Genomic DNA, 26995 nt, shown 5'->3' on the forward strand with positions numbered 1-26995 from the left:
GCAGGGCCTAATGCATTTGCCTTAGCAAGAAAGAGGGTTTTAATCAATAAAAGACAGGCTGCCTTCTCTTTTAATCTTTATTTAGGAAAATAGCAATCAAAACCTTTAGATGCTTTTAAAAATAGCTATTTGAGGTCTCCTAAACTTAGTTGTGTCAAGGAAGAAAGTAAAGTGGTGGTTCTCAGGGCACTGCAAATATTTATTTTAGACCTAACGTCAATCCCCTCCCTTAAGACACCAGTTCCTGGAAACCCGAAGAGGCAGTTGCTACTGAAAATAGTGACTCCTCATTATTGTTGTTTCTTTGTTGGTCAGTTCAGGTATTTGTTTTGCCAGGAACATTCCTGTGTGGCAGCTGAGTCATGGTGACCAAACACATGCACTCATGCACCCACAGCCACGCAGGACCAACGAACTTTGCACTAATGCCCTTTACCTCCGACCTGCCAACAGCCTGGTAACCCACTGTGCTTTGGCAGTGCATGTGGGGTGTGAGCTGTTTAACTTGAGATTCAGAGACTTCTTCTGACATGTCCAAGCCTTGCACTGCAAAAGGACCATAACTCAAGTGCCCCCTTTTCCTTAAGCACCCTTTTAAACAAACATGAAACCTACTTCCCAAAGCTTATTTTCAGTAATGACCCCTGGCATGAACAGACAACCCACAGTCACATGCTGACTCACAGTCTTCAAGTGTTTCCCTGCTTGGTGACTTGACTTTGCTATTTGCCACAACAAAAAGCAGTACATTGCAAACCCACCTTCCAAATTTACTTTTAACACATTTGTTGCAAATGGCAGCGCAAGGACCAGTGTATGGCTGGTCTCAGAGCTGCTGTCAGGATGTCCTGTTTTCCGTCTGCTCCTGTCTCTCGTTGAAGTATTTCCTCTGCTCCTGTATGGCTTGTTCCAGCAAGGGTACATTCATCCCTTCCACGCAGGTCAATATCCGTGCCTTTACCACAGGACTCTCACCTGGGAATATAAACAGGAAGTTTCTGTAGAAAAACGAACCAGATGGAGCAGCTCGGAGGCAAAGAAAGAGGTTCCCTCAGGCAGCATGTGGCTTCAGCTGGCCAAATAACCATAGCCTGAGAACTTGCAGGAGACCGGACCAGCCGCGTGCCTCCACCGATGCAAGCAGCATGCCCAGGAGCAGGTTAATTCAGTGATGTGCTTTCCCTCTGCGCTGTTGGCTACAAAATGCTGGTGGCTGACACTGGGCTCTCCTTGCTCTGGGGTACGCTGAGCCCTGGACATGTTGGTGCCAGTGCCTGCCATGCAGCATCCGTCTGCTTCGCAGCTGGACAAAGTTTGGTTTTCACTGTCTAAAAAGCATCAGGGATGGGTCTAAGCTCAAGAAGAGGACAGAACAAAGCTGGGCTTAGAAGAGGCTCAACATTGACTATAACCAACAAGTCATCAGTGGCATTCAAATGGTAACATGCAGCTGTGCAAAAGGGGCCAAACCTTGGTGACACAGCCACCATCTCAGCCTGCTCCCCTTCTACCCCTACAAAATGGGGCCAACTCACTCCTAAGCGGTGACCAAAATAACATGCCTTTCTAAAGAAACGTTGCAGCAGTGGCTTAGCAGATCACTCATCACATGCCACGTGCAGTGTGAGTTTCCACATGCCACCAAGGATTTCAATGCCACGAATGCGACTGCTCGTTATCAGGTGTGGCCAAGAAAACATGTGGGATTTGCTTCACAAACTCACTGCCCGGCCCAGATCAACTCCCCACACAAAGCACCGTGCAACCAGAGTAACGCTTAGGGCACCCCAGGAAAGGACAACAGGGTGCCCTACATGACAGAGCCTGCCTGCATTCCTCACGCCCCGTGTCTGAGGGTGAGGATATAATTAGAGCCTTTCAAGGATGGCAAAGACCAACCCAGCCAGCTCACAATGACGTATTACTGCAATCAGCCATGTTTGGAGCACAGATGATGTGGTGGCTGGCAGTGATGCCAGAGGGCATTAGCACAGGTTTCACAAGCTCAGTGATGCTGCTAAGGCACTGCCTATTTCTAATGAAATCTGTGCTAGAGTACCAGATTTTCACCAAGATATGGGGGGCTCTTCTCATGGTCATCAGGGAGAGACAGGCTGCTGAATCACGCACTCATGTGACCGGAGGCAGCTGCAGGAGATGAGCCTGCCTTGGCCAAAGCTGACCTCAAGTGACAGCATGTCTCACCATGCACCCAGGGAGCCAGGAAGGAGCGGACGGACCATGAACAGCAGCAAAGGGCACTGGTTCTCAGAGCATTTACCTTCCCTGTGTTCAGTCTCTCCTAGGACCATGTAGCAAGATCCTGGCTGGGCTTGGAATGGCTCCACAAACCTGGTGTCGACACAGACGTGGTAGTGAGCTGAGCTATGCTGAGCAGTGAGAATGGCTTCGGACCGGGCCAGGTCGTAGCAGTGTAACCTGGGAACGATCGATTTGGGAAGCTCAGCAGTGCAGAGGTACAACAATTACAGACAAAAGGAGGGGGATAAGCCAGTGAAGGAAAGTCCTGGCCTGCAGGGAGAGCAGGGTACCTTCTCACCTGCCAAATGTCCTCAGCGCCTCCCCCTCTGGGACTGAGCTGTTGATCTCCCATGGGAAGTAATAGACAGCAGCACTTGGCAGCATCTCACACAAACTGGGCCTGCAGTAAAGCAAAAGATCTAAGTTCATGTCACTCTAGTACCTGATATAGATACAAGGTGACACTGTCCCAAAACTCCTTCCCTGCCCAGAGCTCCCCATCCAGGGGGCTGCAGCAGCTTCACAGCTTCCTTGCTGAGTCCTGTTTGCAGCTCAGTGCACGTACCAAGCCCCAGGCATCATGGCATAAAGAGGGGCTACCTTCCCCCACAATTCAGCATGAACAGCAACAGGCAGCCCACCAAAACATCCAGGTCCTCCCCACAGGTCTCCCCCAGTCTATGGGTGGGTTGAGAAAGGTTAAGGAAGTGGGGGAAAATGGTGATTGAGAACTTCAGAAAGTGTGAGGGACCAAGATGCAGGAATAGACCCAGGTGCTGGTGTAATGGGGTACCATGCAGAAAGATTGAAGGCATGACCCTCAGTCTGTTCTCATTCTGCAGGACAGGAAATTCTGGCAGTGTGTGATCCTGAAGCTGGAGAACAATTACTTGGATACATGCCAGCCTGGTTTCATCAGTACTTTAGTAGGGTTTAGAAGATGAATGATGAGGAGTGTGATGAGTGAGAATGATCTGGCCCAAGATAAGACTCAAGCGGGATGTCCTGGAGCTACACCAGTGGAGCAGGGCTGGCACAAGCAGGCCAGCCACAATGCAAAGCACACAGAAAAGCAGGAATGCAGAGCAGCTTTGGCAAGATTTTAATTCTGCCCAGCCAGTGCTGTAGCCAGGCTGTTGGATGTGCCCAGAAGTGGTTTCTTTTGGCATCATTTTCCTCTCCAATTTCCCTTGCAGGTTGCCTGTGTTTGGCATGTTTCCATGTTCCATTTACTGCTTTTCTCTCTGGTTTCTTGCCCTGCTGAGGGGGGACAGCAAGAGCTGCACAATGGCCCTGGCAGAGATCCCTGCAATACAGACTAGTGGGGCCACCCCAGCAGGTTTGAAGACCACCAATATTGATTATGCAGCAGTGGGGACATGCTGAGCTGCAACCCTGTGGCTTTAACACTTGGTGCCATTGCTCAGGGGGTTGCAACCTTGCAAAACGCCCCACCGCAGTCCCATGGAGGACTGTTGTGAGAGGCCACTGAAACCAGGGTGATCCTGGCTCACCCTGGGCTCTGCACATGCCCGAACTCTGGGTTTAGCTGCCCCATGTTCCCACACAAGGCTGTGCACACCCAGGGTGGGCTGTGAAACCCCTCTGGCAGGGTTCCTACCAGTAGCAACAGAGGTGGAAATCCAGCTCTGTGCACGCTGCCGCTCCCTGCATCTCTACCCCACCTAACCCAGATTTAAAAAACAGGTTCAATTCTGCACCTCCCGAACAGGGCAAAGGCCACCCTGCATCACTCGAGTTTTGCTCCTGAATCACACTGTGCAGCAGGATGGGATCAGCCAGGAATGCAAGGTGCTCAGTGTGTATTTATTGCATTTTTTAACGCGTGCCCAACCCCAACTGCAATACAGTATGTGCCCACTTAATGTGCTATTTAATGCATGTGCAACGTCAACTGCAGCATGTTACATATGCATTTAAGGCACACTTGGCCCCATGTGCCTCTTACATGCGGATTTAGCGCACTATCTAATGCAGCATGCTATAGGGATGTTTAATGAACTATTTAATGAACCATTAAATGCCTGGCTGCCGACACAGCATGTCATGTACACTCTCAATGCGCAACTTACCGCACAACTTAAGGCACGCCAGGGCCCAAACGCAGCCCGTTAACGGGCACTACTTAATGCGCGCCCCCTGCACCGCACCACACGCCTGCTCGGTAGTTTCACGCACCATCGAATGCAGCTCAGCCTCAACGGCCAAACGCCGCGCGCGCGCCCCCGTGCAGCCGGCACCCCCCTGCAGCGCGTTACGTGCATCCGGGTGCGGGGTTAAGGCAGGCGGAGGGGCAGCCCGGTGCCTGCCTGGAAGCACGGCACGGCACGGCCCCGAAGCCCCGGCACGGCCCGCTGCTCACCGCTCCGCTGCCGCTCCCCGCGGCGGTCACGTGGCCGGAGCGCGGCGGCGCGGTGCGTGACGTCACGCGGGGGCGTGGCGGGGCCGAGGCCGGGGCCGGGGCCGAGCGGAGCCGCAGCCGCCGCTACCGCCGCGATGATGGTGATGAACGCGGACCTGCGGAGGGAGCGCGCCGCCGCCACCTTCCAGCCCGAGCTGCTCACCCACATCCTGGACGGCGGCGCCGAACGTACCCGCCGCCGCAAGGAGATCGGTGAGGCAGGGCCCGGGCTGTGCCGCCGCCACTCCCGGCCCGGTGCCCCTCGCTGAGGGGAGCGGGGCCGGGCCGGGCTGGGGGCGCTGTGAGACGAGGCCCGAGGGGGAGTCTCCAGGGAGGGGCGGGAGGAGGTTTGGGGGGGGGGGCGTGGGGAGGAGCCTTTGGGGAGAGGGGAGACTCCGGGGGGGGGGGGGGGGGGGGGCGGTGAGGGGAGGGTGTGCAGGAGAGGGGCCGCCTTGCGGAAGGGGGTTTGTCTGATGGGTCAGAGCAGGAGCAGGGTTGTGTCCCTGGTCCCCCCGCCTCCCCATCCCAGAGAGGATTTGGGGTGGCCCTGGTAGAGCTGTGTCCTCTTCCTCCTCACGTCCACCTTCCTCCAGAGGGTAAGGGGCAGCTGCCCATGGGCATTTCTCTTTGGCCCCCTCCCCTCCTTTTTGCTTCCTACTACACTCCTGCCCAGCAGTACAAATGTGACCTGTTTCTCACCCACCTCTACCATGAAATGTCACATTAATGAAATACCTCCATCCTCTTCCTCTTCCTTTTCCGGGCCCACGCTGGCGTGGGACTGTCAGAGGCTGGTGTGTGTGCTGAAGAGGGGACGCGGAAAGTCTGCAGCCTCTGGGCACTTGGGTTTGTAGTTGGCGTAGTGGGAATGATCGCTGTGCCCTTCTGCAAGGACTTCTGCGGGCATCAGAGTCCACGAGGCGGTCTGATCCCGCACTGACGATGGCTGAGGCTTTGACATTGTTATTGAGAGGCCTGAAGGTCTTACAGCAGCGAATTGACCTCCAGAGTGCTCCAAACTTAAAATGTGGGTTATGTGTGGCAGGGGAGAGTGCTCTGTTGCTAGAGTCCCTCTTGACAAAAGCGTGAGACTCTTTTCTGACTTCATTAATTTTTAATTTTCTGTTCTTGTACCTTAAAGTACAGCAAGTGAAATGTTGAATCGTTTTGCACCCCACAGTCTGTTGAGGTCTGTGGAAACTGAGTTTGTTTTCCTCTTCTGTTCTGTGTCCCCAGAGGCCTTAGTTATTAATGACCCTGACTTCCAGCATGAGGATTTGAACTTCCTGTCCCGGAGCCAGCGCTATGAACAAGCCATCAGGAAGAGCTCTCTGATGGTGATGAAGTTAAGAGAATATGGAATTGCAGATCCGGAGGAGATCTACTGGTTTAAAAGGTACCGAGCTGGTAGTTTGCTTCTTGTATGTACTTTGATCGTCACCAAGGCCATTAGAGTTGTACTTTTCCCCTGTGCTTGCTGCCCAAAGGGAGCTCAAGACCTGGATGAAAGCCCACTGAAGTCTTGGCTTCAGTGAATTTCAGATGAAACCCTGATTTCCTGAATTTTGTTTTCCTAGATTTATTACTAGAAATGCACCATTAACAGTTGCACCCTTTTTATTATATATTGGTGCAGAAAGTAAAAAAATGAGCCCTTAGTCTGATTATTTTTTTCCCAAAAAGGAGCAAAAAATAGGCCCAAATATTTTGAATCTGGACAGATCTGGTGAGGTTGCAGCTTCTAATGAAATCTCTTAAAGCTGATTACTTCACTTTGCACTTAGACCTAATGAAGTTGCATTACAGGCATACTTGAAAATGTTCCAAGATAGCTTATAAATTCTTGTTTACAACTATCTGTCTTGTCTCCCTCCTCCAAGCTCCTGGTACTGTAGTGGTTCCCTTTGACCTTAGAGGTTTTTTGTTGTTTTTGACCTTTTGTTTATCTGATAGTATTACCCTTGGACTGAGTTAATAAAAATGTTTTTACATCTGAGTTTCATTCCTTCCAGCTTGCAGGGAACTTAGTTCCTGACTGAATGTATTTTTCCCCTTAGTTTTACTAAACTCATTCTGATGTAATCAAACAGAAACTGCTTAACAAAGAGATTGCCCAGCTCTAGAAATCTGGACGTAGCACCATGGATATATCCTCTGGCATATTAAATGAACATTGCATGTTAAATAATGCACTGGTAGAATCACAAACCCCCCTCTTGACTGGATTTGTAGAAAAGCTGTCATTGCCCTCAGGGTATGAGTATTGGAACTTAGCTGAAATCATCTTGTCTGCTGTAGTTTTAATTTTAAAGAAATTGGTCTACCTTAACCTGTGTCATGAAAGTTCTTGTGGAAGTAATGTAAATGATCATCCAAATACTGGCATCAGTGGACAGGGATAACAAGAAAAAAGTTCAGTGTCTGGATGAGATGATTCAGATACTGCACGGTAGAAGTTAATAATTAATTTTTCCTGCACAAAGATTATTGGAGGTGACGGGGAAGTTTCTTCAGTTATTTTGATGGAGAAAATTCCGAGAAGCCTATCCACTGTACCAGCTGCCAAATTCAACAAAGTTTGCAACGTAAATGCTGTCTTTTGGTTGTATTACTGACAACATTTTATGAAAACAGGACTTTTCTGAAGCAGTCAAATGATAGAATCTAGTTTTGTTTTTCCAGAAGCTCATTTGGGAGTCAGCAATTCTTAACTTTAAATGGATGAAAGCTCAGTATTTCACGTAGATACCAAATAACACATTACATCTGATGTGATATGGGTAGTAGGTGTGACTAGTCAGAATTTATGATCCAGAATCAACTGAAACAATGAGGAAGGCTTACTTTTTTTCAGGAGTCAATTCTAATTGTAGACATTCAGGATTTCAGAAGATAATTGCAGTTGCTGTAAATTGACTGTATTTTCCAGTGTCTTCTGTAATAACATGTAGAATGAAAAGCAGTGCAGATACTTCTTACCTACAAGTGAAGCTTGTTTGCTGTAAGAACTATATGCTGTTAATATTCTAGATTTGGATTCTTAACTATAATACCTGGTGTTTGCAAGGGAGGATACTGGCTGACTGCTTCTTAATAAATGGCAGAAATGAAATTATTATTTTTTCATCCTTTGATTTAATTTATGTTTTAACGCCTGTCCCCACTTTCTCACCTGAGTGTCAAAATTTTTTTTAAGCTTAGTGAACTCCACCTGACTTGCAAAATTAAGTTTTTCTGTCACGTATCCAAACATGCTAATTGGCGCTAACTAGAAGGGACTTCATTTGTGTAGAAGGTGACTTGGAGAAACTCCATTTGGGCCTATTTGTTTTTCCAAACTGGAAAATTGAATGGATGTGGTGTTGTGACGTGCCTTGAATGAAGTTTATGAAATAGATTGAAGTCCTTCGTTCAGATGTCAAGTTGTATTTATTGTGATTGACCATCGGATCTTTTATGTTTGGAAGCTCAAGGTATTTTGCCAATAATCCCTCGTGCCTTGTGATTATCCCCAAACAATGGATATTATGTAATACCCATTACATATGGAATTTTTGATTTAGTTGTTTTCCTGTAGCTTTTGTATACTACCAGAAGTTCACTAAGTAGCTTTGTATCATGACTGATACATGACTTTATAGTTTAATTTATGAATGGATGAGGAGAAATGCTTCAGCTGCCCTGGAGATACGCTTAAACATTTGTTGCTGCTGTGACACGTCAAAAAATGTTCCTCCTTTCTGTTTCCACAAGGGCTTTGTGGAACTCCAAAGCATAAGAGGATCTGTTAAATATGTTTAGAAGCCATTTTAATTGCTTCTCATCTAGGCAGTTTTTTCTGTGTCTTAACATCTGTCAACACTGTGGTTGCTGCTGTGACTACAGCTTTTGAAGGCCCGCAGCCTTAAAGTGCCAGTATTTAAGATTTCTTTTACAGTCTTAACTGCAGCAAAATGTAAGTCAGCATGAAAATGGGAAATTGTTCTGATGTGTAATGCTACACAGCTCTTTGAAGAGAGCAATCCAGTCAGTTTTAATTCACCTTCAAGTTTAAGTAACCTTCGCTGAGGAAAATGGGATTAAATGAAGAAATGAAAAACAGTTGGGAGAAACTTGGTCATAGAAGAAGAGAAGATCCGAGAGCTGCAAGTCAACAGATGGTTCCTGTGTTCATAAGCATTGCATGAACGTGCACTTTACCTGTGAGAATTTGTCTTCTCATTTTTGACACTAAAGTTAGGCCCTGCATTAGCTTTCAGCAAATCACACCAGGAAAACTGTTGTAGGGGTCCTACTAGCCACCGCTAAAAGCATTAGGAGTGGATGAGTCTAACTTGGTTTTTTTTATACAAATACTATGGTAGTAAACTTTTCTAACCGTTAGCTCTGAAGTCCAGTAAGCACAGGTCAGACACACCTCCTGCTCCTTCTCCACTGAGGTGACCCTTCATGCTCTTCCTTGAGAGAGTTACCTCAAGAACCACAAAAAAGTAGAAAAGCTTGCTTGCAGATTTTGCTTTAAAGTAAATGACCCTATTCTGTGACCCAGTTTTGCAAAGACATTCTCAGGCTGCAGTTGTTCATTTAGCTTCGGAGTCTCTCTGAAAACAGACTTTGCTCCTGCTGTGCACCGTTTGTTGATAGATATGCTATCAAACCCATCTGTCAAATGCAAGTGCCTTGTACTATGTGGGTAGCATTGGTTGCTGTGAAGCCTGGAAAGATCTGTATTGCCAAAGTAGCTTACCACTACACAACTACTACACAACCTTCTCCTGTAAGTGCATTTGGATCTGCAGCCCTCCTCTTGACTCACTGATTACTGTAGCAAGCCTGACTTCAGACCAACAAGGCGGTCATTGGTCGTAGATCAAGCAACTAGTGCTGGCTGCAGCTAGGCACTTCCAGTTGTGATGGAGCAAAATACTTCAACAGTTACACAACGCAGCCTTTGGAGAACAAGCTGTATAGGTAGTGGGAAATGCCAAGCGAGAATGTAGAAATTGGGAGGGGAAGGAGTAAGAGTTTGGAGAAAGAAAACCTGTTGTTCCTCCCTTCACAGCTAGTACCTCTTCTGTTTGCCCTGTGTCATGAGGGAAACAGGATTCTCTCTCATTGTCATTCAAGTGGGGAAAAGGCATGTTGAGAAAGTCCCAATCATTCAGTGTGGGGTATGCAGAGCTGAAAAGTTTCTGCTGTAAATTAGCTGGGTTTCAGTTCTGCTTTCAACTTTGTTAATGCAAGAAGCTGTTAAAATGCTGCATGTTTAGTCAGTGAAATAGTATGCCCTTCTGACCCAGGGATGGATGTTAAAGTTTCTGCCTGCAAAATGTCTGTCTTCTTGCTCCTGTCAGAGAAGTGCTAGTTAAGCACAAAATATCTGGCAGTTACGATTAAACTTACTGATAGGCAGTGAAAGTTGCTGGTGTGACCTCTAAGAAGGGTTTTGTTTTTTTTTCTGGAGAATTACCTTCAAAGAAGCAGTATCTGACCTGATTTTTCTGACAGCAAAGCATGTGCCTGCACCTTTTTAACAAGTTCTTTCATTGGCTTCTCAAAATATGCAAAGAACTGTTCAAGCTCTTCGCAAGCTGCCCTGAAACAGTGTATTTCAAACTCGGCTCTGATTTTCTCCATGTCAGTTTGTCCTTTTTTGGCCCAAGGAGTAGATGCACAGTAATTGTGTTGTAGGCAGTAAGCAAGTAAAGGGTGCTGCTGTTGCTATATGGGTCCTGGCCTGAAAGAATAACCCACATAGGAAACCTCAACAATGCTGAAAAACATTCTGTCTCACTGTCCTTGTAGCATTTTTAGGCCCTTGATCACCCTTGTAACTTCAGCTTTGTAAACGTGTGCTGCTGTAGGCAATAGAATATGCTCTGGTAAGAGAAATGTCTACCTCAACTCTAGAGAACTCTAGACACTGTACCTGCACTGACACCAGCTTAAAGTACAGTTAATAAATTAATCACCAGCATTAGATTACTTGATCACAATAGTTTTGGTTCTGGAAAAATCCATGGCTCAGTCAGTCTTGTCCATTTAAAAACTGTTCCATTTAAAGTAAGTGTCTTCAACAAGCAGTTCAGTGCTGCTGAAGAAGCTTTGCCCTGCTTTCTCTCACCTGAAGACTGAATTTCACAGTTTGTATAGGGAGATGGTTTTGAGTTACTAATTATTTACTCCCCGCTCCAAAGCACTCATTTCAGGCATGGTGTAAAATGCCAGTCACAAATACTGCTGGAATTTGACAAACTATATGCATAGCACGTGCTATGCTGCAGATCTGTGTTGGCAACACACTCTTAAATGTGCCCCCAGAGCAGGTATTAATACCTCGAGAGGGAAGGATGTATTTCCCTTGTAGGTATCTTGGGTAGGTGGGAGAGATCTTGTATGTAGGTATTTGTGCAGAGCGCTCCTTTTCTCCTCATCCATCTTCAGAGTTTGGATGGAGTAAGTGTTCATTTACAGTAGATTAAAGACGGAAAAACTGTTCAGACTGCAGTGTTGAAGGGAAGATGCTGTCATTTACTACATGGCTTTTACACAGTGAAACTTTCTAGCATGTTTGTGTTATGGAGCTTTTTTTAATTGGGAATGTGCTTTGCCTGCCATTGTGGCTACTAAATTTCGTAGAGCTCTCTCTTATGAAATAACTTCTGTTTGGATGAGGCACACCTAAAATGTCTGATTCTTCTTCCATTCCCTCCAGCACTAGCCTGTAACAGTAATTTTCATTGAGGGGTGAGGTCCTGATCTTGCAACTGATAGAAGCAGCTACAGGGAATACAGAGATCTTTGGAAAAGCACTTGGTTACCAAAGAAGCCATTTCCTTCTCAATACGCTGTGCTTCTAGCTAATAGTGGTCTAGTTCTAGGTTGCCAGCAGCAGTGGGATTTATTCCCACTGAGCCTGAGAGATGGAGAAGAAAATTGGTTTTCATGTCTTCAGTTTTATGTTCCCCACGAATCTTTGTATTTCCCCATTAGCATTGCTCCTGATGCCTCCATGTTTGGAGGTTGCCTGTAGGACAAAAAAAGGTTGAAAAAGCAAAGAGATTATTTGTCTTGTGCTACAGTTGGAGAAAAGCCTTTCAGGATCACAGTAACAGTAAGACTGAGATCCAGATCCCTCTATTTCTCTCCTGTAGAACATGCTTGGGCAATTTTCCTGAACCTTTCAGTCTCCACTTCAGCATGTTTCAAAAAACCTTAGAGATCCAAGCGACTGATGCTCAGAAGGAGAAATGGCTGCCCCTGGTCCATGGAGTCAAGATCATTGGCACCTACGCTCAAACCGAAGTGGGACATGGTTAGTTCCCTTCAGGGATCAATGGGTAACCTCTTTTCTGTAACTCCAGTTTGTAAATTGGTGATGCTCCCTAGGTAAATCTAAAAGGGGGAAGGTAAAATAGTTCCGTTAACCATTGATCTTTCATGCCTTGTAGCCAGACAGCTGCTACATTTTGCATCTCAACGATCACAGAGTTAGTTTTGATCTTTTCCAGAATGCACCTCTTAGCTGATCACTGATTTTGTAGTTGCTTACCGTTGTTTTAGGGTGAGGAGGTTGTTCCAAGCCCTGGGAGTCTGAATTTCACTTGAATTGGTTGGAACACGTCAGTCAACAGTACTGTGGTTTTTATTTTTGCTTGAATTCGGGGCATGTGTATTTCAGAGTTCTTAGTGCATGACTGGCCTTTATAAATATACCTTTAGATGCAATGTAGCATGGTGAGGTTGTGCTTTTTTGTTCTTGAAAGTAAGGTATGCTTTGCCCCAAGCGCTTTTCTTCCAGATGCTACTCCACTGCGGCTATACAACTTTATGGAAAGATCTTGGTTTCAAAGAAGAAAAACATCTTATTCCTACTGCTGGCGAAAACTACTTTCTCTTCTTTAAATGGAAGAATATTTAATTTGTCAGAAAAGTCTTTTAGCCCAGAACTTGGAATCATGGCTGTTAAATACCAGCGAGAATAGTTTAACAAACCAAAGGCTTCAGTGCTTGTGCTGACATCTGAACTCGGAAAACATGATATGTACAAGTCTGGACACTTGCAAAAGTTAGATGGTGATGCCAGTCGCCTAGCTGTTCAGTTGCAGCTACTCACGGTAGCTGAAATGCTTGTAGAAGATGCAATGGAGGACACCCTGTCATCTGTTCTGCTTGGGAGAGGCGGAGTGAGCAAACCTAGCTCGAGACACGACTGGATGGCAACAATAAATAAATGCCTACTGACCTCACTTGATTTTTCACACCAACTTCTTTAAATCAGACACACATCCACACCAGCTTGGTATTTCACATTAGATCAGTGCACTTTCTTGCTTGGTGATGGCCTGGTTTGCTTATAGTTCTTGTGTCACTTGATGGTAAAATTAGTATTTTGACACTTAATAGAACAAATATGGTGGTAGTATGGTAAAGTGAATGTACTTACCGTGCTGAATAGTTAAAATGCAACTGTTTGGCATTCCTGCTGTGAATACTGAGTGTCCAACTACTTCATCGGTAAAGCTTCTGCAGTAATTGTCACTGAGCTCTGCTTAATTTAATCCTGATGTTTAGAAACTGCTGATGGGGAAACAGACCTCTGGATTACTGAATTGAGTCCTAGCCGGAATGGGTAGTTACTCAGTTTTATCTTAGCGAGTACCTACTTGAGAGCCTGTGTTGATTTTAACCTATTTCATAGTGATTAAGTCTCTCAAAAAATATAAAAGAAAGAAAAAGCACAAATAGCACAGGGATGAAAAGGAAACAAAAAGGAGTAATGGAAATACTGTACTGTTTCTACTTAGTTTGTAGCTACAGTTAGTAAATAAGGATTTTCTTTCAGTCTTTGACTGTCAGCTGTGTGCTTCCCACCAGGACTAACTCACTTAAAAGCTGGTGTTCCTGATAACCCATTAGCCCCCTGGTGAGCTTGGTCACTGTTCGGTCAAAAAGCTTAGAAAACATTGCTACTGGGTTTATTAGACGGTTGAATTTATTTGTAGGTGCCTGAGAATATCGGAGAAGAGAATTGCCGTTCTTAGGAAGCTCTAGGGATAGAGCTAGTTCATATGAGCGTGTTTAGAGGTAACACAAGAATGCACTCTTCTTCGATAGGAATGCCAGCTGAGTTTGAGCTAAGCTCAGATCAGTGTGCTTTCCATAATGTATATCTCATTTAAATATATATATTTCTGTTAAAGACCAATTACAGTATTTCATATATAAATGGGCCAGATGAACAACCTTTGTACAGAAGGTACTGATCTTCAGTCTATATTCCTGCTATATTAATGCTCCAAAGCTATCAATATTTAAAGATTTAATAAGCATTTAATTCTTTATATCAGAATCTAAGAGAGCACTTGGCTACTTAACCGTGATGTTTGGCAGCACTCAGAGGAGGAGTGGTTCTAATAAAACAAGTTTAATTGGAGAGACTTTGTACTGTTGATTTACAAGCTGAAAATTTTTGGCTTTCTTGCCAAGTTTTTATGTTCACAGCTTTGACTTACACATGCAGAGCACTGTCCTTTTAAGAGAGCTTTTAAAAAATAACAGAAGTTGAGTTGGAATGTAATATATGCTAGTTGTGTCTGATCTTTAATTAAAGAAAAAATGTACTATATAGTACAGACAGTTTCAAAAAAATAAAGTTTGGTGAAAACCTAGCTCATTCAGTTGGGTAAACTGGGACTTCTGTCGGGTTCTGCCCTCAAACCATGAGGGGGAAAAAAAGAAGTGAACTTTGTATCTTTGGGTGAAGGCTCGCTTCTGCCAGCCAGATCACATCTTCAGCAAACTGACAGTCTGACTCAGCCCATTTAACTTAGGGATGCTCTGGTTTCCAAACCATAGTGAAGGTCTAGGCTGTATTTTGGTTTGGATTAATACATTTTTTATCAGTCATGGTGCATCAAAAATATGAGAATGTTGCAAATACGTTTTATGTATGATTAGAAAGAAAAGTGTTGCAGCATGTTTATTTCAAAGTGTAATTTCTTATTATTCAGGCTTGAGAAAAGGACAGTGCTCTGGCTTTCTAAAATACACTTGCTGAATTCTGATTTACACGTGAATCATTTTTATTTTTTTTCTTTTTGTCTCTTCCTAAATCTCCACCATGAATCCTCATGCTTGCTTCCCTCCCATAATGTTCCCTTCACACTCCCATCCCATGACACTTCTTCACAGCTTTGTTCATCGTGGACGGCCTGAACCTCTGGACCTTCATCTGGGCATGTTCCTCCCCACACTTCTCACCCAGGCAACCCCAGAGCAGCAGGATCGCTTCTTCATGCCTGCCTGGAACCTGGAGATCATTGGCACTTATGCCCAGACTGAAATGGGCCATGGTACAGTACATTCACTAAATGCTATTGCTAAGAATGGCTTTGTGTACAAAGGATTCCCCTGCCTGGGAAAAATGGTGTGTGTTTACCCCACAGTCTCTACACGTGCAGCTGTGGCTCTAACGAGAAGTGGACTGTCTCTGAAATTTTTAATAGATCATTACGCCATGTGCTGCTTGCCCTTTTTTTTCTTTTCCTCCTATAGGAGAGTTTGGTGCCTGTAGTTCTATATGTGAGCACACTGGGTGCTCCTCTTGTGCCATTCAAACCCGTATAGATTTTGCATATGGCTATGGTGATGTCAGTTTGATGACATCTGTTCATTTCTACACTTACCATTCTTTCCAGTGTGGCTTCTGCTTTGCTGTACTTAATGTTCGGTGTGAAGACAAAAGGACAGAGCTTTAAAGTACTGAAAGAAATGCCAAAAAAAGTAAGAGTTGCTTGTCACCTTGGGACTGACCTTGGATCAGAGAACACGTGGATGATGTGGTTCCAATGCTCGTGTTTTGTGGGAAGCTTTATTTTATTTCTTTATCCCTCCAGATTTTTAGTTCACTGCTGTATGTTCTTTGTAATTGGACCATGAAATGTGAGGTTTTTTTAATTCTTTGTTGCAAGTAGATTTTGTTGCTGTTCCTTTGCTTTCAAGCTTTGAAATGGATTTTGATAACTCTGGCAGTATTGTGATTGCAACACTTTTAATCCAAGTTTCAAAGGGAGGATATTATGCCTTGGAAAACTTTAATTTTGACATCTGAGAGTTGCAGATGAGAACTATTTTCAAAAAATGAGCAGGATTCACCTTTGTGCTGAAGTGAAATATAGAGACTGTATGAAGCATAAAGTAACTGCAAGTCTGTGGAGAATCTCTTGCAGCTAGTGAGGTTTGAAGATCCTCTGCCAGCAGTGTAAGTCTGTGTTAAGCTGCCTGTGGAAGTCTACCATTAACTCCATTCTTTGGAAATGCGGTTGCATCAAGGGGATATCCTTTTTCATGTTGAAGCTCTTGTGTAGAGTCACTGGCTCTGTTTTGTTCTGGCAGTCCACCCTACAGGATTGTTCACAGCTTGTCTCACTCAAGCAAGTAGGCCTGGTGATTTTTTTATTCTTTTTTTTTACCGCATGCAGGGACAATACCACTGTTCAGGCAGGCGTGTGAGAAGTAAAGAGTTGGGGGCAGAAGAGAGACTGTTGCTGGAATTGTTACCTTCATTTTTTTGCAGTTTCTTCATCTACCTGCATCAGTACCCTAGCATATGCATACCTTGCTGTCTTGGAGCTATGGATGATTTCATTTGGGAGAAACTGCTCCATCAAGGTGGAGAATGTAGGCCTGATGAGGGAATGAAGAGATGGTGGGCACTACTTATTTCATCTTGTGGCTGAAAAGTGTATGATTTTTATTTTGCAATTTAATCAGATTGCAATTTTAGTGAAATCCAGGTGAGCATGTTTTTGTGGACCTTTTAACTGAGAAAGGACTTTTAGTGTGTCATAGCAAAAAGGTGTCAGATCAGAGGTGCTTGGAAAACTGCTCTTAGACCACTGGGGAAAAAATGCAACGTTTTCTGAGAATTGGCTTCAGGTCTCAGTACATGGTCTGACTCTCACTTGTTCTTCCTTAATTGGTTGATATTTAGTCCTTTATATAGCCTAAAAGCAAAGTTAAAATTTTCTACATTACTACTGTACAACTTTCCGTTGTCTAGTTCTGTGCTTGTCTCTGTTCTGTGACTGACTTTCTGCCAAAACAATGTGTTTGCTTGTTTTCAGGAACTCATCTTCGGGGTCTAGAAACTACAGCTACTTATGACCCTGCTACCCAGGAATTCATCCTCAACAGCCCCACTGTGACCTCCATTAAGTGGTGGCCAGGTGGACGTAAGTGCATCACCGTGTGTCTAAATCTGGAAGATGTGCAGAAAAACGGAGGGAGGTGATGTCATGTGGATTATATTTACAGAATGATGTCTGAAAGTTCATCCAAAGAGCTGGCTGAAAGGCAGTTACTCTTGCACAAGTGACAAATTTATCAGAGCCTACTAAAACTTTGGGTTATCTGTGCTCTGAGTTGTTTCTCAGAATCATTTGCGCTGTATGGATTTGGCATAATTTTTGTTGGGTTGTATCAAAATCCTTGTACTTCCTTTGGCTTCACCGGCAGGTTTGCCAAGGACTTGGTATTGTATAGGCAAGAGAATCATATTGTGCAGTTTCTGTTGACTCGAGCAACACAGTTTGTAGAATTCGGATGAACTCTCAGTGTTGTAAATCTGGTTTTCTAGCGCATGATGTGGTTAAGGTAATCTCAAATCCTGCTCTAAGGAAGGAGACTGTGTATATATGTTTGACTTTGATGGTTTTTTTTCCTTCTGACTCTCACTCCTTTTGCAGTTGGAAAGACGTCGAACCATGCCATTGTTCTGGCTCAGCTCTACACTCAGGGCCAGTGCAAAGGGCTGCATGCCTTCATTGTTCCCATACGGCAGCTGGGCACCCATGAACCTTTGCCAGGTAAAAATGAATGTTATAGGTTTAGCACTCATGAAATATGTTAGATCTGTTTCTCTGAAACTATATATAGAGCTGCATATGTCTTGTTAATGTACATGGCTTATTTCACTAGCTGATTTGAGTGAGTAGTTGCAGGTTACAGGGCTTAAAGGAGTCTTTTCTTATGACTGAACTACCACTAAATGATCTTTAATGTCATACTTTCAATGTGAGGGTTAGTTTGAGATTTGATTTTGTCCCTAGTGTTCCCCAGCTATGCGTTCTATGAGGCAGCACGTCCTGCTTTCAGAAAAGGAGAGAATACCTTTCATCATCATCTGGCTAGAAGTGAGCTGGATGATCTTTAGAGACAACTTCCCCAGGGACTGGATAGTAGGACTGCTTGTAAATTAGGAAGATCCCCATGTTCTGATGTCCTCTTGTGGTGGTTTAACCTGGTAAGCAGCTAAACACCACACAGCCCTTTGCCCACTCCCCCCACGGTATAGGGGAGAGAATCAGAAAAACCATAAAACTCATGGGTTGAGATAAAGGCAGTTTAACAGGACAGAAAAGGAAGGGAAGATAACAGGAGAATACACAAAACAAGCAAGGCATGGTGCAGTTGCGCACCACCTGCTGACTGATGCCCAGCCGGTCCCCAAGTGGCAGGCTACCATCTCCCAGCCAGTTCCCCCCAGTTTTATTGTTCAGCATGATGTCATATGGTATGGCATATCCCTTTGGCCAGTTTGGGTCAGCTGTCCCAGCTGTGTCCCCTCCCAGCTTCTTGTTACCCCTAGCCTCCTCGCTGGCAGGGCAGTACGAAAAGCTGAAAGGTCCTTAACTTGGACTTTAGTCCAAGTTAACTAACTTTAGTTGTGCTCGGCAACAACTAAAACATCAGTGTGTTATCACTATTATTCTCACCCTAAATCCAAAATGCAGCACTAAACCAGCTACTGGGAAGAAATTCTATCCCAGCCGAAACCAGGTTACCGCTTTTCTATCAAGGAGACTAAGGTCCTCGTTAGCTGTTACTCCTAACAGTGCCAGGACTTGCTAGAAAACTAATAATCTCCTTATTGGAGAAGCCCTGAATCTTGTGTGGTGTTTAGTTCCTATTTTTTAATGCAAGTGGCTTTATGTGTGGCAGGTATTACAGTGGGTGACATTGGGCCAAAATTTGGTTATGATGAAATGGATAATGGCTACCTGAAAATGGACAACTTCAGAATTCCTCGGGAAAACATGCTGATGAAATATGCCCAGGTAAAGCAGTGAATTTCAGCATATGCTATTAAAAATGGCCACTTCAAATCTCTTTTGTGGTTGAATAGTGTACCAGAAAGATTGTAGCTTGCTTGTAAGTGCTACCTGGTGAGTTTAGAACTTGATAAGTGAACATGTGAAAGGGAGGAAACTTTAAAAATCAACAGGCTGTTATTTTTTTCTTTTTTTGGTAGGTTGAACCAGATGGCACCTATGTGAAACCACTGAGTGACAAGCTAACCTATGGGACCATGGTGTTCATCCGATCTCTCATTGTAGGCGATTCAGCTCGCTCCCTGTCCCGGGCTTGCACCATTGCCATCCGCTATAGTGCAGTGAGACACCAGTCTGAGCTAAAGGCAGGGTAAGCGCAGTGAAATAAAAGAGCAACCGTAAGTGCTGAGGGAAAATTCTCAAATACTGGAGGGAAGAAGGACTGTGATTGATGTTGTTTGCTTTGGCACTTGATAGTTTCGAAAGACTTTCATCCGGGGAGGTGAATAATCTTTTGGGTTTTTGACTGCCAAAATGTCTTCCCTCTGCCAGAGGCTTTTTCTGTGTGGTCTTAGATAGACGGGCTTGAGACGGATGCGGCTTGTACTATCCAAGTGGAGAACCTCCTTAAAGCAGAATAGGACTTGTGCAGCAGTTTGCCACCCACTGGCGTGCTAATTCATCTGTATTTTGCTTTAGGGAACCAGAACCCCAGATCCTGGATTATCAGACCCAACAATACAAACTCTTTCCCCTCCTGGCAACAGCATATGCTTTTCATTTTGTGGGAGCCTACATAAAAGACACCTATCATCGGATTAGTGGAGACATCAATGAAGGGGATCTGAGTGAGCTGCCAGAGGTACTGTGTCCTCTGGAAATCAGAGGGGTGTTTGTTGATTTTGTGTAAGGACTCATTATAGCATGAAGAAAAGGCATCAGGCCTGTTCGGCGTTCAGTCACGAGACATCTTTGTACTTTTTTAAGATGCAGAGATCCCAAGCCCGGTATGTGCTGGTGATTTTACTTTTTTATTTGCACTATTCATTTAGCAGCCCTTTGTGAAAAATAGTGAGAAAGCTACTGTGAATATATTTTTTAAAAAGGTGACTTTCCAGAAATGATGGCATATCACTTGGGACTGGAGTTAAAACTGGTCTTACGCTTGTGTTGTAGCTTTTGATTGTTCTTCCAAGTGACTGGGGTAGAACTGGTTTGTTGATCAAAGGTGTCGGTACTATACTGAAGGGTTAGGTTTTTAAAGTGGTAGTTTTCAGTTCGAGATTCTGTCTGAGAACCTGATGTGACAATAGGCAATTGAAAAGAGTCTTGTACATATAACGCATAGAGACAGAAAGGATGGGGTACTACAAGCCTTTGCACGTACAGAGGTTTTCATATAAATAGTTTGGTGCAGGGGAAGGTTCGTAGAAGAAAAACAAGGCCCTGTGGGATGGTGGAAGGATGATGTTGACTCTGCTTTGTTCTGGGAGCTGCAGTACTTAGCCTGTACGTGTGTGAGCTAAGAATGGGAAATAAAAAAAATCTAAACTGGCTTTGCTTTTCTCCATCAGCTCCATGCGCTGACAGCAGGGCTGAAGGCGTTCACTTCCTGGACTGCCAATGCTGGCATCGAGGAGTGTCGGATGGCGTGTGGTGGGCACGGCTACTCTCGCTGCAGCGGCATTCCTGACATCTATGTCACATTCACCCCGTCTTGCACCTACGAGGGAGAAAACACAGTGATGATGCTGCAGACAGCTAGGTATGGTAGCTTCTGTCCAGAGATATTCTTGCCTTGGCATTATGGTCTTTGTAGCTAAGCGATGAGCAGAAGAGTATCCCATATTAGCATGAAACTGGTGTCTCATGTTTGTCTCTTGCCCTGTTTTGGACAGAAAAGTATATGCCTACAACTGTTCTTCGCTAGTCCGACCCTAGGTGAGATGTCTTCTCTCTGTTCAAGCGACTCATGCATTAGAGTTGCTATTTGTTGTCTCTGTTTTCAGATTCCTTGTCAAAAGCTACACCCAGGTTAGCTCTGGGCAGCGGGTTGCTGGCATGGTGTCCTACCTTAACGATCTCTCCAGGCAACGCATTCAGCCACAGCACGTGGCTGCTAGGGCTGTGACAGTACGGATCAACGATCCAGTCAGCTTGGTGGAGGCCTACAAAGCACGTGCTGCCCGGTGAGTTCACGCTTACCAGACTGAGTCAAGCAATGGTAACGTTATGTGTTTTGGGAGATGGTAGTGGCGTGCTGCCCTGTAACGTTAGATTCTTGGGGTGTGGTTTGCAAAGCTTTGCTCCATGTGTTGCTTCCGAGAAGTGACACACTTTACCAGATTGGGGTCAGTCCTAAGTGCTGTGAGGTTACAGGAGGCTACATAGAGCCTATGCATAGCCTAGTTAATCTACTGTCTGCTCCATTTTGAAATATCTTTTTCTAATTTACATGTAAAGTATATTAGAGCATACAAATACCAGTATTATTCAAACTGCTCAGACATCTGTCTGGAGAGAAACAATATTAAAACGTGTTGTGAAGGAAGTGTGAGAGCAGAACAGATGCCTACATGTAAGTATTCTAGCACCACATACCTGCTGCCAAGTGTTGTCTCACCCCTCTGTAGCTGTGTTCTAGCTGCAGCAGTGACGATAGGTGCTTCAGAGCCACAATTCTCACTCCAAGCGTGTATTCAGTCATGGCACATGACCTCTGAGTTCTTCTGATATGTTAAACTGAAATTCATATGAATTCAGTGTACGTAATCTAGTTACTGTAGCGTTACTGCATAATCTGGTTTTCTTACTTAAAAATAGGCTTGTAGAAGCTGCAGCAAAGAATTTGCAAGCTGAACTGAACCACAGGAAGAGCAAGGAGGATGCCTGGAACAGAACTTCTGTTGACCTTGTGCGAGCATCTGAGGTCAGTGATGTGCCCGATAAATGTGCTGTAAGATCTTCTCATCTCCTCGTGAAACTGATTCACCTGCCTTTTGTTTCTCGTAGGCACACTGCCACTACGTGATAGTGAAGCTTTTCACAGCAAAGCTGGCTGAGATCAGTAATGCAGCTGTCCGTGCTGTCCTGACCGAGCTGTGTCTCCTGTATGCACTGTACGGGATCAGTAAGAACACAGGGGATTTCTTGCAGGTTGGTGTCCTACTCCAACACCGTAAATCTCTAGAGCCAGAGTCATTGTTTACAAAGATGCTTTAAATGCAAAGCAGCAGGAATGCTTCGGTGTAAGGTCTCAACTGTTGACTTCCAGAAGGCCGTTAGCAGGTCTGATGGAAGGCTCTTAGCAAGTTTCCCTTGTGATCTGCCAGAAGCAGAGTTGGATGATAAATGGTAACATGGCATCTGTCTAGGTTAGCTTCTGTGTTTTCCAGTTGGTGACTAGGTGTTGTATGTTAAAAAAAAAAAAGAGTTAATAAAGGAGATAACATATTAGGCATGCACCAAGAGCTGTATGCATTTTTAAGTTAGTGCACAAAAGGGAGATAAATGTTAACCCATATTTCAGTGAATGGGTTTAGATTGTCAGGTATTATTTTTCTTCTCTTCATTCTGTCAGTTTGAGAACGTATTTGTGCAGCAGTGTTTTATTTTGTCTTCAGGCAGACACGGTATGTTTTGTCTTCCCCCTTCCCTCTTTGCTGCATACCAAAAAGTTCCCTGAAACTAGAAGAATTTAATATACACGTGTCCATATTCTTCAAGAAAATTTGCCACTAAAGTTAGTATACAGGACCCTAAAGAATGAGTCTCCCTTCAAAGATTAAATAGCTGGGCAGTATGGTGGGCTATGCTGGGCATCTCCTTTTGCTTGTACACTTGTAGCAAATTGCTCATTTTGTTACTTAGTGCTTAGAAAAAAACCCCAACAACCAAGAAACTAGTGTTTTATGAACTGCTGCATTTTAGTGTGTGGGAAGGCTGATGACCTATGTTAAGCCGTAGGGGAAGGTTCCTGTGACTTGTGTATTCTTCTGATAATTTCTTCCCCCTCTCCCCAAGGCGGGTATCTTGACCGATACCCAAATTACTCAAGTGAACCAGCGTGTGAAAGAGCTCTTGGCTATAATCCGTCCCAATGCAGTAGCACTGGTAGACTCCTTTGACTTTCATGATGTTCATCTTGGATCTGTGCTTGGCCGGTATGATGGGAATGTCTACGAGAACATGTTTGAGTGGGCAAAGAAATCCCCACTTAACAAAACAGAGGTAAAGAAACCTTACTTCTGCTTAGGTCACATGTGTCCAGAGAAATAACTTAATTTAGGGTTGTTAATTTTGATCCAGTGATGTCAGCAGGTAATTGATGAAGGGGGGAGAAGAATCACTAGTGGTAATGGACCAGAACTAGCAACCTACTTCTGCTTCTCTGCTTTCAGCGTACTTTCTTTAGTTACTCTCCCATGTGTACCTCACATCCATCCCTGCGGGATACTTCTGAGTTTCTCAGTTGAGGGAGGAAATCATACACTCCCTAGAGAAACAACTGAATGATCTCATCGAGTTTAAAAGCAGTTATCACTTGCTGTTAATTCCGCTTAGTGACAGTAGCTGTGAAAGCCTTACCTGTTTTCTGGTAAATCTGCCAGTGTGTTCAGGCAGTAGTAGTGACTGGAGAAGAAAATAAATTGCTCCCGTGTGGTACTTAAGTGTCAGGTGTTGCATATCTGTCCTAAGGCTGTAGCTGCAGCTGAGCTAATAAAGTAAACTGAACTGAGAAAAGTTGGTGTCCCTTTTCCATCAGCTGAAACAGAACTTTAAATCCTGTCTCAGTGGCCTTTACTGCCTTTATTTGACTGACACAGACTATCTCCTGCGATGGGCTGCCAGAGACTGCAGCTGTAGTTAGATCCCACCAGAACTTACTCATTTTTTTATACTTCCGAAGTCAGTGGGACTTAGGAGCTTCATTACAGTCCCCTTAGGAGACCTTGACCAGTTTTGTTTTAATTAAAATGCCAAATAATTGTCTGTATGGGTATAAGAAACCTTGCATTCTTTTCTTACAAGAAAGGTAGTGGAGAGGGGCTTATATTCTCATGCTTTGTGTCATATAGACATGCAAATACAGGAGTTAGCTGGCTGTTCTTAGATCTCCAAAGTGCCCCTGATTCACATTTCCATGGTGTAAAAACAAACTGCAAGATGTGAAGAGCTAAACTGTTTTTAAAGATCAGGCCTGACTGTCTTAACCACTGTCTTGTCCTCTTACAGGTTCATGAGTCTTTCCACAAACACCTGAAGCCGATGCAAGCCAAGCTGTGAAGCCTGCTGGTTTTTTTTAAAATGCACACTTTTCCTGACCTGAAAACTGGGTGTTTTTGTCCTTTCTTCAGGCACCTAAATCAAACCTTTCAAATCCTGGTAGCTGTAGGACAGTGGATAATTGTAGCCTTTCTTTCCACTTTTATAAATGGAGGAGGTATTTGGGGAGAGTGTATAGGAACTGATGCCTGTTTTTAAAGTGCAATTATAATGGTAAAATTAACCTTTTAATAATCTAAGAAAGCTTTATGGATTCATACAAGGATTGCTTTTGTGAAGCTGCTAACTAGAGAGAAGTTACTGTCAGCTGGAAAGGTAGCAGGATTTTACTACTAAGTAGTTAACAGCCCTCAGGCAATAGCTTCTAATAAGCAGTTATGTCCTCCCTCCAAAAAGCATCAATGTCTTGATTTATTTTAAGACTAGCACCGCCTCTCTCCTTGTTTGGCAAATATTTATGCGATCTAAAGCCTCCTGCACAGTTTTGTGCACGTGAGTCTGCATGTGGCACTACTTTCCTGATGTAACTGGGAAGTAAATATGCATCCTTCTCTGGAGCTCTGCTTCATTCATCTCTCCAGATGTGTTTTCTAATACATCCTCCTTTCACTGCCCTGCAGAAACTCCTGACTGTGTGCCGTCTCCAGCGCTGGCACCTTACTCTTTGTTGGTAGGAACATAGTAATGCTGCTCTGAGGAAAAAAACAAGTAGTAATAATCAGCTGGGTGCTGGTAATAGATGTTCTGCCCTTCTTTTAACTATTAGTATTTTCGTAGCACTATCTCAAAGCACTTTACAAATGTTACTTTAGGGTGATTTGATGTGAAAAACCACGTGTAGTGGTAGAAACTGCAAATTTGACCTGGAATGACGAAGCCAGTATTTAGGGGCAGAAATCAGTTCACCAAGGTCCTTGGGTCTTCAGATTATCCTGGGATGTTCCTCTGTTTTTTAAAGGCATTCTTCAAGAAAATGACAATCCCAAGTGAAATGTCCAGACTTTTTTTCCTACCCATGCATTTCCAAGGAGCTTTCTCTGATTCACTTAATTTTGGTTTTATATTGACTTGGGACTTGCACAGTGCTGCCTGGATTTAACAGGTGAAAGATTTAGCTTTTAACCTCCTGATGCCCAGTGAAATCTGCAGCTACAACTACAAATCATTGCTGGTGGTTTGTTGTTTGGTTTTTTTTTTTTTGCAACTTTGTCCAGTAACAATAAAACCTCTCTTAGCAACAGATAAGAGCAGCTTGAGCTTAAAATGGTAAAAAGCTTCAGCATGAATCCAAATCCTGCAGTTCTGAGGCAGTATCAGAGAAGCTGGTTTTCTGACAGCTTTTATTATTCAACTATCTGTTAGTCTCTAATTTTTGGATCAGTTTTCATGGATGAGTTTTTCCTGGCACTAACAATGATCAGACACAATGTTTGTCTCCACGTGCAGTAGCTGAACAGAAAGAAATGTTTAATTTCAAATAAAATAATCAAACTTGCCTTTTGGCTACTGAGTTTTTCAGGTCAAGTGGAAGCACACCAAAGGAGGCAAAGGGCTAGGGCCTGGCCTTTCGTTTATTCAGTAGGGCAGACTGCTGACCTGGGCAGGGATGATGGAGGAGCAGGTTAAAAATATGTTAATGAGAACAGTACTAGCTAAATGTACAGATTTAATAAATTACAAAAAAATGTGTTTTCGGACAAAATGTCTCTCTTTCATGCGTTGCCTTCAGTGGATCTCATTTAAAGTCACGGGTGAAGTAGAATGTGCAGAAGACCTTTGTTGGATTTTATTTGTCTTATTTCCACTCCGACCTTTCTGGCTTTGCTCTGCAGTGGGCTGGGGCAGCCGGCCCAGTCCAACAGTTACCCTTGCCTCCGCTGCTGCTCACGACCAAGGCAGAAATTAAACTGGCAGAGAGCGGAGCGCTCTGTGGCATGTTGCTCGGTATTATTATGGCTCATAGGCAGGCAAAACCAGATCACTGCCGGCAGCGAAGATTTAAAAATGGTGTTTGGCAGCGGAAGCTTTAATTCATAGAAGGTCTTTCTTTAAGAAATGGTTTCCCCCTGTTTTTTTGGAGTTGGTAGTGATGTAACAGCACGTGCTGTGCTTCCTTGCTGTTGGTGAGGGTATTGTACGCGTTTTGTCGTCTTACTGCTGTTGGGGGGTGAGGTGATACCTGAATGCCAGCGTCTGGTGTGACTTGCAGCGTCTGATGGTCAGCAGAGTTTTAAACGCTGTCAAATGGCCCCGCATCCTCGCTGGGACTCATCGGTTTTGGACAAAATGTCGGTACCATTTCCACAAGTGTTGAGCCTCTTCTGCTCGAGTGTTGGTGATTTTGGTGTCGGGTCATGACGCGGTCTGTGACCACAGTTACCTGTCTTGATTTGAGCCATGGAGTCGTTTAAAAAAGTGCCACCTTTTGGCAGAGACTTTAGAAGGAGCCCGTGTTCATGGCTGGCAGCTTGCGTGGTTGGGGGGTCCGCAGGGTGTAATATCTCAAAGCCACGCGTTTCCCCAGGGATTTTCTGGAAGTGCCAACTCAAGTACAGGAGAAAGGCAGGAGCAGGGCTGGCTCTGTCCTGCAGCCAGCTTTGGGAAACGTGAATTTATTTTTTAAACCTGACCCACGCAACGCGCTGCTCCCAGCAGTGCCCCTTGCCGCAGGGGCTGCCGTGGGGAGGAGATGGTAAATCTCACCTCTTCGGAGAGATGGGTGCTAATAATAAATAAAAAAATGGGCTGCAGGGAAGAGCTCCAATCGGCCGTGTGGCTGGCAGGGTGTCACGGGGGGGCTGCCGGGGTCTCCTGCACCCAGCCTGCTGTGCTCCACAGGGGGCTGGGCGCTGGGTGCCCCATGGCGGGGCTGGGGGCTGTAATCCCCCGGTGCCTGGCCTGGGGCTGGCTC

At 44.6% G+C, this 26995-nt stretch overlaps 2 protein-coding genes across 8 annotated transcripts; one reads left to right on the forward strand and one right to left on the reverse strand.

The window, feature by feature from the left end:
• Positions 1 to 63: 63 nt before the first annotated feature.
• Positions 64 to 5722, reverse strand: TEN1 (TEN1 subunit of CST complex). Of its 5 annotated transcripts, none has more exons than XM_055794797.1 (4): positions 5420 to 5722; positions 2561 to 2662; positions 2282 to 2439; positions 64 to 975 (listed from the first exon to the last, which is right to left on the reverse strand). In XM_055794797.1, the coding sequence occupies exons 2-4, from the start codon at positions 2644 to 2646 to the stop codon at positions 839 to 841; spliced, it is 381 nt and encodes a 126-aa protein (XP_055650772.1). In that variant the 5' UTR covers positions 2647 to 2662; positions 5420 to 5722; the 3' UTR covers positions 64 to 838. The 5 variants fall into 5 exon arrangements, with proteins under 5 accessions (XP_055650772.1, XP_013159640.3, XP_055650771.1 ...); XM_013304186.3 differs by lacking the exon at positions 5420 to 5722 and adding an exon at positions 4462 to 4672; XM_055794796.1 differs by lacking the exon at positions 5420 to 5722 and adding an exon at positions 4646 to 4664.
• ACOX1 (acyl-CoA oxidase 1) lies at positions 4708 to 25580 on the forward strand. Of its 3 annotated transcripts, none has more exons than XM_055794794.1 (14): positions 4708 to 4897; positions 5921 to 6080; positions 11839 to 11999; positions 16813 to 16920; positions 17434 to 17553; positions 18689 to 18804; positions 18999 to 19168; positions 19498 to 19660; positions 20373 to 20563; positions 20808 to 20987; positions 21622 to 21727; positions 21811 to 21954; positions 22822 to 23028; positions 24034 to 25580. In XM_055794794.1, exons 1-14 carry the CDS (start codon positions 4780 to 4782, stop codon positions 24082 to 24084), a joined length of 1995 nt encoding a protein of 664 aa, XP_055650769.1. In that variant the 5' UTR covers positions 4708 to 4779; the 3' UTR covers positions 24085 to 25580. The 3 variants fall into 3 exon arrangements, with proteins under 3 accessions (XP_055650769.1, XP_055650768.1, XP_027651423.1); XM_055794793.1 differs by lacking the exon at positions 11839 to 11999 and adding an exon at positions 14879 to 15039 and having other exon boundaries at positions 4709 to 4897; XM_027795622.2 differs by lacking the exon at positions 4708 to 4897 and adding an exon at positions 14879 to 15039 and having other exon boundaries at positions 5941 to 6080.
• The last annotated feature ends 1415 nt before the right edge of the window (positions 25581 to 26995 follow it).

The sequence above is a fragment of the Falco peregrinus genome, chromosome 2 (genome assembly GCF_023634155.1).
Source record: "Falco peregrinus isolate bFalPer1 chromosome 2, bFalPer1.pri, whole genome shotgun sequence".
Classification (NCBI taxonomy): Eukaryota; Metazoa; Chordata; class Aves; order Falconiformes; family Falconidae; genus Falco; species Falco peregrinus.